The 15,805-nt window shown below is 43.3% G+C and overlaps 1 protein-coding gene across 1 annotated transcript; it reads right to left on the reverse strand.

Annotated features, from left to right (window-relative positions):
* Nucleotides 1-12,996: 12,996 nt before the first annotated feature.
* On the reverse strand, nt 12,997-13,561 carry LOC118621995 (adrenodoxin-like). Its single transcript, XM_036249446.1, is given in 2 exon segments — nt 12,997-13,503; nt 13,505-13,561. Coding segments are annotated over 2 exon segments (564 nt in total).
* Between the last annotated feature and the right edge of the window lie 2,244 nt (nt 13,562-15,805).

Raw genomic sequence — 15,805 nt, forward strand, 5'->3', positions numbered from 1 at the left:
GACTTATACCCAACTACCTGCTTGACATCCATTCTAGATGTCTAATAGTTCAGATTTTATTTGGTTAAAACAGAACTTGGCTTTCCATTCAAAACCACACCTCTCCCACTCTTTCCTATCTCAAATGCTACCTAGCCCCAAAATCTACTGTTTATTTCTAACCTGATTATTTTTAATTCCTCTCTTCACAACAGCAAATCCTAGTGATTCTCTCTTAAAATATATCCTGAATATATTTACTTCTAAGACTAAGCAACCATGATCTCACCCGAACAATAATAGTGGCCTCTCATCTGGTCTCTCTGCTTCCATGTTTGTTCTCCTTCATGCTTCAAAGTATAGTGTTCTTAAAGCATGACTGGCACCATGGCAGTCCTTTGATCACAACTTTCCAGTGTCTTTCCAGCCCACCCAAGGTAGATCTAAAATCCCAGTTTCTGTTCCATCTGGTTCCTACTTCTGACTGCATCACTCTCTGCTTTTGCTGTTTTATTATGTCTACACTAGCCTCCTTGCTCATACTGTCCCTCAAATATGCCAAGATCATTATCTCTCCTGGGATTCTGCACTATAATGAACAGTTATTGGATGTTTACAATGTCCCAGGCACTGCTCTAAATGGTTTCAAATATTAACTTGCTTTAGGCATTGGGGTTCTTGGGTTTCCCAAGATAGAAATTGAGAGGGAACCCCAGGGAGATTTCATTAAGCTTATGTCAGAACACAAGGGAGACGGCACAAAGATAAGAAAGGTCTCTCAACTGGCTTGGGAACGGGCTCTGCTTGTCTGCTTTTATAAGCTGCAGACAAAGTGGGCTTGCAAGGAAAGACGGGCCTTTGGGAAAAGGAGGGCTTGTGGAATTTCTTATGTCAGGATAAGAAAAATAAGCAGAAGGAAGATAAAATTCTGCAATTTTTTTGAGCAGGGTGTGGAGGAGTGGTGACATTCTTGCAGTCAGCTTATTCAGTGTTCCTTCTAGCCACCTGGTCTTAACTTGGCTTTCTGGCCACCCAGTATTTTTCCATTCCCAGACCCAAGCCCCTATACTGTCTTATTTCCCCCAGAGAGATTTTATTCTCATTCTTAAGGGATTAGAGTTGGAGGTCTCTTCTTCTGTAACTACTTCCTGCAGAACAAGAGTGTTGTCCCTATACTTGGGAGAAATAAAATTTTCTCATCTGATCTAGAAAGAGGTAAGGGCATGGGTCGTCTTTGTCCAGTAGAGGCTGGAAGCCTTGCATGACCATCAACTTGACATAGAATTGCCACAATCTGAAAGAAACAAATGTTACAAGAATGTTAAAGAGGCAAGGGCCCAAAAAATCATAAAAAATAAGATGGTGACCTGGGTTCCAGGTGGAAGGAGCCAAATGATATTTAGTAGGTACCCCTTAATGGAGTTCCATATAGTTTGAGCAGTGCGATTATTAAGATTGTGTAGCCATTTCACCTGGTTTTGAATCTTCTTTGTTCTTTCTTCAATCTGTCCATTGGTATTTACATATATACAGGAGGAAGTATTTGCTATAATACAAACCCCTCTCTGTTCAGCCAATAAATAATCTAGGACTACTCGGTTATCTTGTACAAATTTGGCGAGGGAGTCTAAGGGCTTTTGGAGGAGCTGGAAATTGTGTCCAGTCCTCTCAGCTGCTGTTTCAAGAGCAGTAGTACAGTTGTGGGCAGTTGCAGTATCATAGCTCAGTCTTCCCCGCCAGCCCGAGAAGCAAGCCAAGCAGAGCAACTATCCCTGTTACTTTTAATCCAGTTCCTCTTTTCCTGCAGTGATGCTTTAAAAGCTGGATTCCATTTGTAAAGGCTTGATTGAAGAATGTTCTTTTCAGGTTCTACATATCCTACCATCCAGACCACCATAATTTTAGTGCAGTTGAGATATTGTAAGGCTGTCCCCTCCTCCTTTTCAAAGGTTCCCAGGAACATCACTCCTGGAGGTAAGCAGAGTAATCCACCATCTGGTTGATCATTAGAGACATTTAAACAACTATCTAGAAGCCACTTCCTAAGCTGGGGTTGGACCTGGTTAGTGGAGTATGGGGAAATGGGGAAATTGCAACCTGATGGTTACTTAATAGACTTCTGTGTGTCCCATCAGGGGTGCCCCAAAATTTTACCAGTGTTGGGGTTCTTAGGTTCCCAAGATAGAAATTGAGAGGAAAACCCAGAAAAATTTCCAGACAGATTTTATTAAGCTTATTCTCAAGCACAAGGGAGAGAGCACAAAGGAATGTCCTTTGACCTGACTGAAGGCTGCCTCTGCTTGGCTGTTTTTATAAGCTGGTGACAAATAGGGCTTGTACAAAAAGATGGGATTTTAGAATTTTCCATGTCAGGGTAGGAAAAGGAAGCAGTTAGAAGGGAGATCAATTTCTGAATTTTTTTTGAGGAGGGAGTGGAGGGTCGGTGGCATTCTTGCAGTCAGCTTATCCATATTCCTTCTGGCCATCTGGTCTTAATTGGCTTTCTGCCCACCCGGTATTTTTTCATTCCTATGTCCAAGCCCCTATGCTGTCTTACACTCATTTAATTTCAGAGCTATATGAGATAGATACTGATATCCTCATGGGGAAACTGAGGCATAGGACAATTAAGTAGCTTTACTAGCATCGTAAGGTGAATGATAGAGCCGGGATTTAAATCCAGACAGAATGAGCTCAGGGCACACTCTTACCCTGTCCTGCAGTCTTAATAGAATGTAAGCTCCATGAGAGAACAGAGACATTCTTCTCTTTATCCCTATACTTCTAACAGTGCCTGACACATCACGGGATCTTATTAAATGCTTGTTGAATGCATATGTTTGTATTAACTACTGAGTAGGCTTGGAAAAGCATCTTTGAAGAGGCTTTTGAACTGGAGCTTGAACAAAGGGAAATTTTAAAAACTGAGAAAAGAGGGAAGGAAAGTGAGTGACAGTGAGCCAGGTAGAGCCGTATGAATAAAAGCTCAAAGGTTTGACTAGTTCAGCTGGAACTTAAGTCACTGCAGGAGAAAGGGAAAAGATAATGCAAGAAGAATAGATTTTGTTCTGACAAGATTTTTGAAAGCCTTGAGTACCAGGCTAAGGAGATGAGATCTTGTTTGGTGTGCAGTAAGAGCCACTGAATATTTGTAGTAGTTAGATCATATGTTCAGAGCAACCTTTTGAGATGATGAGAGTGTCATGCTGCACGTACGAAGGTTTAAAACAGGCTGAGTCTGGGAGACTCACATCTCTCGCTTTATCACAGTAGCCTCAGAAATGGAGCTCCTACTTACACTCCTGCCCCTTCAGTTCCTTCTCCATCTGGCAGCCAGAAAGATCGTTTAAAACTTAAGCTCGGATCCTGTGATATCGTGCTTTATAATAAGAAATATGTATCTTCACCCTCTTTCCCGGCACAGAGCTCCTAAAACCCTTGGAATTTTCTTGTGATGGAGCAATCAACGTGTCTTTTGTTATGTGAATGGGGTGACTTTTGGAAAGCACCTAAGGATTGGGGCTGGTTGCCTGGAGAACCAGCCATGTGATTAGAGGGTTGGAACTTTTGGTCCCCCCACCCCAACTTCTGGGGAGAGGAGAGGGGCTGGAGGTTGAATCAATCAAGAATGGCCAATGATTTAATTGGTCATGCCTCAATTGAAGCCTCAGTAAAACCCCAAAAGGATGGGGTTCAGAAAGTTTCTGGGTGAGCAATTTCATGGAGATGGGTGAGAGGATGCCCCTGCTCTAACAAATTAATTAAACCCAAGGAGAAAATGGGTCATGGGAGCTCCCATTCTGTAACTAGTCAATCAGAAGCACAGGCAACAATCCGGGCTTACAGTGGGCTGGGTGGGGGGTTGCAGTCTTTTGACCTCCAAAGAACTGCTTGTTGGTGGTGTGTGCAGTCACCCCTCCACATTGAAATTGGTACCAGCATCATTTGAGGTCCATTTTTTCCTCTACTTGGAATCAGTGAATGGCTTCCAATTGGCTTCAGGGTACTCCAAATCATAATACAAACTTGATCATAATACAATCCTTATCATAATACAAACTTTGCAAGGTCTGACCCCCCCCCCAGATTTATTTCCCAATACTCTTCCTTTTTTTTTATGATCCAACTGAACAGTACCTCCTTCAGATTCTCAAAAGCATGACATTCTCAGTATACATTCTTGCCTCTACTTTTATGTCTCCTGTAATGTCTTTCCACTCCTACCTCCCCCTTCTGTTTGCTAATACCTATGCATCCTTTCTGTTTCTTGGGACTTGCCTCTTCTACTGACCAGTCCCTTCCTGGTGGGGTTGCCAGATGTAGCAACTAAAAATGCAAGACTCCCAGTTAAACAGAATTTCAGATAAATAAGATGATTCCTTTTTAGTATAAGTATATCCCATACAATATTTGGGGCATAGTTATACAAAAAAGAATGTATTGTATATATGAAATGTAACTTTAACTGGATGTCTTGTATTCTATCTGGAAATCCTACTTCCTGAACTAGATTCAGTTCTACCTGTCCCTAGTTCACTCTGGCCTTGTCCATAGTATCTATCTCACTAGCATCTGTTACCTGGTAGGCGTTCAGTTCCATAAGGTTAGGGATGGGTCTGGTCTGCTTTACTCACCAATGCCAAATATAGTGCAATGGCATGCTATAGGCTCTCATTAAATATTAAATAAAAATAATACAAGACCACTGGAATTCTAGAGAGGCTAGTGTTATCAGTGGGGAGAGGTCCTGGGGGCACCACTGGAAGGCCCCACGGGAGGAGGAGGTTTGTAGAAAGCTTTATTTCTGGGGAATTACACCCTTGAGATTTCAAGGTCCCATTTCCCCTTGTCCCACCAAGGAAGAAATGTAGTTTCAGCTTCAGCAGAGCTAGAATCAGAGCTGTTGTCCAAAGTTTTCGTTCCATGTTAGGGCATAGTCCAATCCAGCATCAGGCTAGTTTAGTTTGTGTTTGCTGCTGCAGCCCATCAGTCCATTGCATCTGGGGTCTGCATGGCCGTGGGACATATGGGCAAATGCAAGAGAGCCCAGAGCCACAAGAGAGCCAAGAGATTAAATTCCTTTCTTCAGGAAAGTATGTATCCCCAAACTTTTGTGGGCTTGCATTGGCTGCACCCCTTCTCTGGCCAATGATCACTGTTCCCAGGTTTGATTGACAGGTGCCTCCCCTAGTCACCCCAACTTCACTGCCTATGCATCTATCTCCCCTTTGTTAGATCCCTTCCCACAGTGATCTGTTGGGAATGGGCCGGTGGTTCCCAGTGAAGCTGCTCGAATGGCGTGCCTGTGATGTCTGCCTTTCCCTTCCTCCTTTCCTTTCATTAGTCACTAGCTAATTACAACAATATCACCAGTGCTGAAGATACTGTCTGGTAATTTACTGCATGGAGGTGACCTTTGAAGCAGGAGTGGGTGGAAGAGGGGAGAGAATACACAGCAGAAGTGTAGAGCAGTGAAGGGAACCAGTTTTGCCACCCCAGCGCTGCCTTTCTGGGATACTGCTTTTAGACTCAGAAAGAAACTTTGACTCTCCCGCTTTCCTGCCCAGGAGACTCTGACAGAAAAACCTGCTCCAGGATGGAGATTTTAGAATACTGCCTTAGCCTAATTTGAATTAAGTATGGTAAATAAGAGGGCTTCAAGCAGGGGCCTGTTAGCTAGATACCCATTGTTTCTGAGTTGCTTAGCAAGAATTTTTCTTCCACTCTTCCTCATCTACCAGTAAATCACCCATTCTCACTTCTGAAATCAAATACCCTGTCCCCTCCCCCTTCTTCTTTGTCTAAAAATGTCAGATACACCCAATGTTGCCTCATAGTCTGGAATTTTCATGGTTATGTGAATTACCCATGCACATGTATTAAAATTTTTGCTCCTTCCTTCCTTCCTTCCTTCCTTCCTTCCTTCCTTCCTCCCTCCCTCCCTCCCTCCCTCCCTCCCTCCCTCCCTCCCTCCCTCCCTTTCCTTTCTTTCCTTTCTTTCTACCAAACCCAGGACTCTCTGGTCCACAGGCTGACACTCAACTGCTGAGCCAAACTGGCCAGGGACGTATTAAAATTTTTATCTTCTCCTGTTAATCTGCCTCTGTTAATTGGATTATTAGCCCAGCCATAAAGATAAGGTAGGAGGAAAGGTATTCATTTTCTGTTTAGCCCCACAGTAGGAAGAGAAGACCTTGGGCTAGGCTGAGGGGAATGTGTGCGTGGGGGCAAAAGAGGAAGAGCCTGCGCCACAGACGAGGGTGCTGAAGAGAGAATTCATGAACTGCGGAGGGATCTAGGGGGAAACAGAGACCCAGCCTTTGGATCTGGCAGTTAGACACTTGGGCTTTCAAGAGAACTGATTTGGGTCAATAGCTGTCAGGTTGCATGCAGACTACTCTTGAGAAATTTAGCAATGGAAAAAAGAGCAAGAGAGAGAGAAGTGGAGCCGCCAGCATGGCGGAGAGAAGATGTGTGTACATGCTTGTTGGATGCATAAAGGAGACCTCTGTGTGTTCATTGGTGAAAGGGGGGAGCCAGTGGAAAAAGAGATCCGATCGTCCTGAGGGAAGGGGTAATAGATGATCTGGGAAGACGGAGAGGGGATGGATTCAGAAAAGAGGAAGGATGTTTCACAAGAGGAGCAGGGTGGGGACAAGGATTATTGTGGTCATTTCTGATAAGTGTGACTCTGGTTGGTCTCAAAAATATAAGTCACATTGTTTTTGTTACTAAAGATTATACACAGTGGTCATTAAGCAGTATATCCTAAATTTGAACATAATTAAGGTTTCTTAGCCCAGAACTTCTCGAACTTTTAACAGGCATAAGAATCACCACCTGGACTGTTGCTTCAATGCAGATTGTCATGAGTAGGTGGACAAGGCCTGAAATGCTGCATTTCCAATAAACATCCAGAGGATGCTGTTGCTGCTGGTCTTAGGTTTTCCACCCTTGCTTCTGTGACACTTTTTTTTTTTTTTTTTGGTTTTTAATGGCAGCTGGGTATAAATTTTTACATTTGGCATAACCTTGTAGTGAATCTATGCAAGAAAAATTGAGCATCTTTTCTCCTGAAGTTAGCTGAAACGTGATTGAATATATCTTCTCGCAAATGCAATCTAATTTGAAATAATTCAAAATATGTGTATCTCAAACATTAATTCCCTCAGAACTAAGGAGTTATCCTTGGAATTTGAAACCATATTGCTTTGGAATGTAAGAAAACAGAAATTACTTAAAAGCAGAATGTGATCTTGATGAAATATTTATAGTGTTGATCAGTAATTTATTTGAGGGATCTATTTTGTGTTCATTTAAAAGGACTTGAGAAATCTTTTCTACAAACCCTTTTTGGTATGATTCATTATCGATAGTCTAAAGATGATTTTTAAATGTTTACATACAACAAAGTAATTCTTTTTAATGAAACCACATTGTAATATAAGTGATATTTATTCCATCCATGTATTTTTGTCACTTCATGTAGAGCCTCATTTGATGATGCTGTTTAAAGCAAGGACTTGTCGGTAGAATCATTTGCCTATCACCCAACCTGTTATAGATCCTGCAGAAAGCAAAATGCTTGAAGTTATTCCAAGCAAAAATCAGAAAAAGAGAGTATTATAACTTGTAGCCAAGAATTTTCTTCCTCTGGAATCATTTTAAAAAGATGGTTTGATTTTTTTTTTTTTTAGTCTCAAATATGTTGTAAATGTACAAATTTCCAATCTCTAAGAGTGTGCAGTGAAAGTCTCCTCCTGTGCCTCCATCACAGACCTCCCTCTGTGCAGTTCCTGTGCATGTTTTGGAGAGCAGCTAGGCATGTGAAACACTTGTGTGATGTGCACACATCCCACCTACAGTATAGTGACATACTTTATGCTGTTGTGTAAGTCCCGTTTTCATTTTATACATTTTGGAGATTATTTTATATTAATAGCACATATTAACATAGTCTACCCTATTTTTGTTAATAGGTACATAATTGGGTATGATTTTCCTGAAATTTGAATTTGTTTCATAAACAAGGTTATAAGCAAGTGTGGGTGCTAAAAAATAATAATAGTAATACTGTCTCTTCCACCTTCTAAGTTATTCTCGATGGGCCAGTAACCAAATTAACAGACATACTAACAGGAGAAAATTAAGTTTTAATACATGTGCATAGGAAATGCACATAGGTATGATAATTCCAAGGACAGTGAGGCAACATTGGATATATATGACATTTTGGACAAAGGAGAAAAGAAGGAGAGGACTGGGTTTTCGATTTCAGAGGGGAGAATGGGCTGTTTACAGGTAGTTGAGGAAGAGCAGAACATCCATGGCAGGAAAATTCTTGCTAGTTTTGTGGCAGCAATTTGGTCAGCGGGAAAAGACAGAGTGCACATACTCGGAGGATTAGAAAAGGACCGTTCATTGCACACCAGTGCTGGCCCAGCGGAGTCACCTCCAAAGGCTGAGCCCGAGCCCAGGTTTCAGTCGCCTTTTATACATGATAAGCCTCCAGGTATTTGGGAGCTTTCTAGTTCCGCTGTAGTTTAGGCGGTTGGCAGATGTAAGGGGATTACAAAAGCCAGGGGCGGGGTCTCTGCACTGCCTGAGGGGGTTGTCTGCAGAAGGCTTGCCTTCTCAGTAGTAGACTCAGAACAATGGGACATGGGTATCTAGCTAACAGACCCATGACTGAATCCTCCCATTTTCTACACTTAATTCAAAGTAGGCTCAGGTGAACATCATAAGATCATCTTCCTGAAACAGGTTTTTCTGTCTGAATCTCTTGAGCAGGAAAGTGGGCAGGGTCAGAAGTTCTGAGTTTTGTTTCTTTTTTTTTTTTTGTATTATTATCTATTTTTAATTTTTCTTTTTTTTTTTAATTAATTTATTTTTGTTACAAATTTTTCTCCTTTTTCCTCCATTGACCCCCTCCTCCCAATCCTGCCCCTACACCCATCCCCAGCATTGTTGTCCATGTTCATGGTTATGCATACCTGCATGTAAGTTCTGTTTTATCCCTTCCCTCCCCTCCCCCCTAACCCCCTTCTGAGGTTTGTCAGTCTGTACCCTACTACTATGTCTCTGAGTCTGTTTTGTTCATCAGTTTGTTTTGTTCATTATATACCACAAATAAGTGAGATTATGTGATATTTGTCTTTCTCTGATTAGCTTGTTTTGCTTAGGATAATACTCTCCAGTCCCTCCATGTTGTCTCAAAGGATACAATATCTTTCTTTCTTACAGTCGCATAGTATTCCATTGTGTATATGTACCACAGCTTTCTTATCCATTCATCTATTGATGGACACTTGGGCTATTTTCCCAGATCTTAGCTATTATAAATAGTACTGCTATAAACATAGGGGTACATATATATACAATTTTTTTTGCCTCATAGTGGGAACCAAACCTGGGACTCTCTGGTCCACAGGCCAATGCTCCAACCACTGAGCCAAACCAGCCAGGGCCATATATTCTTTTTGATTGGTGTTTCAGGCTTCTTAGGATATATTCCTAGAAGTGGGATCACTGGGTCAACTGGCAGTTCAATTTTTAACTTTTTTTCTTTTTTTATCCTCACCCGAGGACATTTTTACATTTATCTTCAGACAGAGTGGGAGGGAGAGAGGGGGAAGAGAGAGAGAAACATTGACATGAGAGAAACACATCAACTGGTTGCCACCCACACGACCCCAACCAGGGCTGGGAACAAACTGCAACCGAGGTACGTGCCCTTGGCGGGAACCAAACCTGGGACTCTCTGGTCTGTGGGCCAACACTCTAACCACTGAGCCAAACTGGCCAGAGCTCAATTTTTAACATTTTGAGGAAACACCATAGTGTTTTCCATAGTGGCTGCACCAGTCTGCATTCCCACCAGCAGTGTACTAGAGTCCCCTTTTCTCCACACCCTCACCAGCACTTGTTGTTTGATGATTTGTTTTTTTTTTGTTTTTTTTTTTTTTTTATCCTCACCCGAGGATATTTTTCCATTTTTTTTTGTACAGATAGAGTGGGAGGGAGAGAGAGGAAGGGAGAGAGAGTGAGAAACATCGATGTGAAGGGACACATCAAGTGGCTGCCACCCGCACGACCAACCAGGGCCGGGGACAAACTGCAACCGAAGTACGTGCCCTTAGCGGGAACCGAACCCGGGTCTCTCCGGACCGCAGGCCAATGCTCTAACTGCTGAGCCAAACTGGCCAGGGCTGATGATTTGTTGATGGCAGCCATTCTGACAGGTGTGAAGTGATACCTCATTGTTGTTTTAATTTGCGTCTCTCTAATGATTAGCGACATTGAACCTTTTTTATATGCTGGGTCTTGTTTCTTGATAAACAGCTTAAGATGACTATCCCAAAAAGGCAGCTTCAGGGTGGCAAAATTTTGGTTCCCTTCACAAGTGAATATATTGAGCATTTAAGACCAGTAAGGAGGAATGTCAGTAGATGCCTGCAGGAAAATTCAGCATCCTCTAACACAGTGGTTCTCAACCTTCCTAATGCTGCGACCCTTTAATACAGTTCCTCATGTTGTGGTGACCCCCAACCATAAAATTATTTTCGTTGCTACTTCATAACTGTAATTTTGCTACTGTTATGTTTTAGGCAACCCCTGTGAAAGGGTCGTTCGACCCCCAAAGAGGTCGCGACCCACAGGTTGAGAACCGCTGCAAGTCTAACCTATCTCCTTACACTCTGGAGATCCTGTTGAGATCATGTGGAAAGCTTGAAGCCCCCATTCCCACAGTGCTGTAGCCCCTGCTGGGTTTAATGGGACAGTAGAATAGAGCGAGAAGATGCTGTTCACTCCTGCTTGTCAGCAGACCTACCCATTAACAACATCAAGAAATTCTTCAAGGAGCTAAGCTTACGTCCAAGCATTTCAGTACCTGTGGGTGAACATTAGGGCCATTCAAAGACAGTGCTGACATGCGGATGCCTTTCAGGGGACCCCTGATGACCCAAACATAGTCACTGCCATGTACAAAAATGCACCAGTAGGCACCTGGGAGACCCAGTGGTTCTGGAGTTCAGGTGGACTTCTAGTAGTGTCACTGGTTTTTGGGGTACCACGAGGAAAATAATTTCCTGAGGTCCCCATGGGAAGATGCGGTTTCATGGAAAGCTTTATTGATGTACATTTAAGGGGGTTTCCCTTCAAGGTCCCATCTCTGTCTCACCATGGAAGAAGTCCTGTCCAGTCCAGCATCTGGCTAGCTGAGCTTATGTTTCCAGCTGCAGTTCATTGCGTGTGGGGTCCACACGGCCATGGGCCATGGGGCTGCTGAAGACCACATGGCTATGGAGAGAGAACAGGTGAGTGCCCGGGTGAGGGCGGGTCACAGAGTAAGAACAAAAGCAAGCAAGTGCAAAGGAACTCTTTGTGGATTTTAACCAGGAGCTTCTTCAAACTAACCAATTAACTTTTCAAGATTTTGTATGTTTCTGATGGAGTCCACCTCCTAGCCAGTTCATTGTTCCCCAGGCTAGATTGACAAGCCAGCACCTCCCCTGTGCCACTCCGATTTCTATTGCGCATGTGCCTACCACCCCCTTCTCCCCCGCAACAATCCAGTTCTGGATGGGGGAAGAGAGGGGTGTTAATCCCTTTGGAAGAACACTGCTGTGTGAAGCTGTAGCTTCCTGGTGAAGCTTCCCAAGGTGACCATGCTCACAGTGTCTGGCTTCCCTTTGCTTTCTTTTCTCTATGAATATGAACTAATTATGACAATAAGTGTAGGATCTTGTTCATTTATACTGTCACTTGTCTGTCACGCGTTTCTGAACATTTACTGTGACCCAGGCACAGTTCTAGTACTAGGGATATAATGAAAAGACAGACGAGTTCCCTGGGGAATATCTGAGTCTGCCTTACCAAAGCCAACTGGGCCTCGTCTTACTTCCTCACTCTTACCACCCTCTCCTCAAGGGGGTGGGGTGCAGTGGAGAGAATTAACCTCCTGGAGGGTAGTCTCTATAAAAATTATTTGAAATTCTTCTGTAAGGAACATTTATCTCTTCTCCCCTGTAGACATAAGAAATATTCAAAGCTATAGAGACTTTTTATGAGTGTATTCGAGCCAAACTGATGACACTTGCCGGGAAACAAAATCTCAAAGGACTGAAAAAATGCTCCAGAAAATGGCAGTTTTACCACTTATTTTATACATCAGAATCATGAAGGGAGTTACATAAAATTCACTGGTGATAGATTAGGGAGCAGGAGAAAGCAAAGGTGGGGTGTGGAATCTCCGGGATGGAATACAGAGTAAACCAAATAGACACATCCTTCTTTTACATTGGTGGCTACAAGATAGTGAACAGTTAACAGTTGACATGGTAACAGTAACCATGACGGGCTCTGCGTCTCTGCTCTGGCTGGAGATTGTGTCCTGAAGGGTCTGGAAAAGAAATTAGCCTGACATTTCAAAGGTATGTTATCATGGATGCAACAGATAGTAGACAGGCTCAGTTAAGGTAAAGATTCACCTTTATCAAGGAGGACTCCAGCCTAGGACACAGCTACCTTCCAGGACTTGGTTTTAGCTAAAATGTTTTCATTTCAGACCATCCTATGTGGTTACTTTTAGTATTTGAGTTTGTAAGGCCACCATACAAACCTCCTCTTGTTAGGTTCAGCATATGGCCCTTTTCCTTCCACACCCCCATGTACTTTTTTTTTCTTTATTAACTTTAGAGAGAGAGGAAGGAAAAGGGAGAGAGAGATAGAAACATCGATGAGAAATAACATCGATTGGCCACCTCCTTCATGTCCCCTACTGGGGATCGGGCCCACAACCTGGGCATGTGCCCCAATAGGGAACCGGAGCAATGACCCCTTGGTGCATGGGTCAACACTCAACCACTGAGCCACACCAGCCGGGCCCCCATGTATTTTTTATTTTTATTTATTTTATTTTTTTTCCATTAATCCATGTTCTCATTTAATTACATTAAGAAATAGCAATTATAAAAATAGGTAAAATTTTGTGAAATTATTCCTATTTATTCTATCTTAGGAGTTCTTGCCCACATCAGTGGACTGTCTGGCATCAGCCATGGCATCGGGCGCTTGAATAGTCATTTTGTCCATAGACTTTGTCAAGCAGACTTGGCAGCCCAACCGGGATCTATCTGTTAACCCATATGCCAGATCAAGCATGTCATTCTCCTCATCAGTGATTGCTTCTAACTTGTCGTATATGTGCTTTTCAAAGATGAGGTGGCAGGTAGAGCAAGCCAAGGTTCCCTCGCAGGCACCCAAACCATCAATATCTAGATTATTTTCAATCACAACATCTAGCAGAGAGTCACCGACTTTTCCTTTGGTTGTTAGTGTTTCACCTTCGCGGTTTAGAAAGTGGACTGTAATTTTATCTTCTGAGCTGCAACAGCGGACATGCTCAGTGGCCACGTTGCCACCACCCAGGCCCGGCTGGGCACCCCCGCCTGTCCCCTGGCTTCCTGAGAGGCCTCCGGCTCCTGCACAGGCTCTGGCGAGAAGCAGCCACCGACGGGCCCCCGCCACCGAGGGCCAGGGAAGAGGCACGCAGAAGCCAGGCGCCTCCCACGGCGGCCATGGCCGGTGGTCCAGTAACTACCGGATGCTATTTTTTATTTATTTTTAAATGGTTTTAATTAATTTATTTTTGTTACAGATGTTTCTCCCCCCCCCCCCACTGATTTCTCCCTCCCCACCCAGTCCCCAGCTTTGTTGTCCATGTCCATTGTTCATGCACACATGCATATAAGTTCTGTGGTTTATCTCTCCCCCACCACCCCCTCTTCTGGGGATTGTCAGTCTGTACCCCACTTCCACGTCTCTGGGACTATCCCATTCCTCAGACTGTTATGTTCATTATATTCCACAAATAAGTGAGATCATGTGATGCTTGTCTTTCTCTGCTTGGCTTGTTTTGCTTGATCCCTCCCCCCATGTATTTTTTATGGGCCCAGCACGCTTCCGCTCCCCCCATGTATTTTTTAAACAAGCCAGTATTTATGTCAGTATGGACTCTCATGGATATTTATTTAATGCTTTGGTTAATAATCTGATAGTAGATTATGTATTTTGTTGCTCGGATTGTTTCAGCTTTGGACATTGGAAGCTCTTCCAGGCTGGCTCTTGTGTCCCTTTGCCATCCCACCCTTGGGTTTCTGAGCACGTCCTTACTTTCTGGCACCACTTGTATATTTCCTGCCCCAGCCCTAGAACCAGCCATCTCTCCAAGCAGCCCTGCTTCCTTTTTTTTTTTTAATTAATTAATTTATTTTTGTTACAGATGTTTCTCCTTTTCCCCCCACTGATTCCCCCTTCCCCTCCCTCCCCACCCTGTCCCCAGCTTTGTTGTCCATGTCCACTGTTCATGCATACATGCATATAAGTTCTGTGGTTTATCTCTCCCCCACCACCCCCTCTTCTGGGGATTGTCAGTCTGTACCCCACTTCCACATCTCTGGGACTACCCCATTCCTCAGACTGTTATGTTCATTATATTCCACAAATAAGTGAGATCATATGATATTTGTCTTTCTCTGTTTGGCTTGTTTCACTTAGGATGACACTTTCCAGGACCCTCCATGTTGTCTCAAAGGATAAGAGATCTTTATTTCTTACAGCTGCATAATACTCCATTGTGTATATGTACCACTGCTTTTTTATCCATTTGTCTACTGATGGACATTTGGGCTGTTTCCAGATCTTAGCTATTGTAAGTAGTGCTGCTACAAACATGGGGGTACATATATTCTTTCTGCCTGCTTCCTTTTTGGAGAGATTTCCTTTAAAATCCAAATCTCAACATCAGTCAGTCAGGCAGTGAATATTTATGTATATTCTACTCTAATGCTAATCACTGAACCAGACACTAGACATACAATGGGGAACAAAGCAGACCAAGTCCCTGCCTTCAAAGCCAGAGATGTGGTGTGCTAGGCAATGAGCAAATCTCATAGGAGAAATATGTAATTATAACTGATAAATGTTGTGAAGGGAAGCAACCAGACTCACATGAGAAGTCACCTAAATCAGAGGCCTGGTTCAGATCAGGTGGCCTGAGGGGCCTCCTCTGAGTGGCTCATATTGAGGTTGAAAGTCAGAGAAAGATTCAGCCATTTAAAGAGCAGAGGAGAAGTGTTTTCAAACTGCGGCTTAGTTGGGCCTTGACTAGCATTTTCAATAAATAAAAGGCATAGAAATGCCAGAAGTATTATTATATAAAACTAATTTTACCTGTATGTATAGGTTGATGTGTTTTGATATAAAATGCATTATTGGCTTAGCAGTTGGAGCATCAGCCCATAGACCAAAGAGTCACGGGTTTGATTCTGGTCACAGGCATGTACCTCGGTTGTGGCTTAGTCCCCAGCCCTGGTTGGGGTCCTGCGGGAGGCAATCAGATGATGTCTCTCTCACATCAATGTTTCTCTCTCTCTTTCTCCCAAGCCCTCCCACCCCCCACACTCTACCTGAGTATAAATAAAAAAATATCCTTGGGTGAGGATTTTTTTTTTTTAAATGTATTATTGTGAAAAAAAAAAAAGGTGTGAAAGGCACTGTCTTTGGAGGAAATAAGAGCAGACTGCGAGCTCTGGAGACAGAACGCAGTTGCGGGTCTGAAAGGAGGCCAGTGGAGAAACACCTGAGTGGGAGGCGGGGACAGCGATGCGAGGCCCGCGTGCTCATTGTGGATGCCAAGGCCGGCAAGCAGCACATCAAACAGGCTGTGAAGAAGCTCTGTGACATTGACGCAGCGAAGGTCAACACCCTGATCAGGCCCAATGGAAAGAAGAAGGCGTGAGTTCAACTGGCCCCTCACTATGAT

This window comes from Molossus molossus, unplaced genomic scaffold (genome assembly GCF_014108415.1).
Source record: "Molossus molossus isolate mMolMol1 unplaced genomic scaffold, mMolMol1.p scaffold_m16_p_8, whole genome shotgun sequence".
NCBI lineage: Eukaryota > Metazoa > Chordata > Mammalia > Chiroptera > Molossidae > Molossus > Molossus molossus.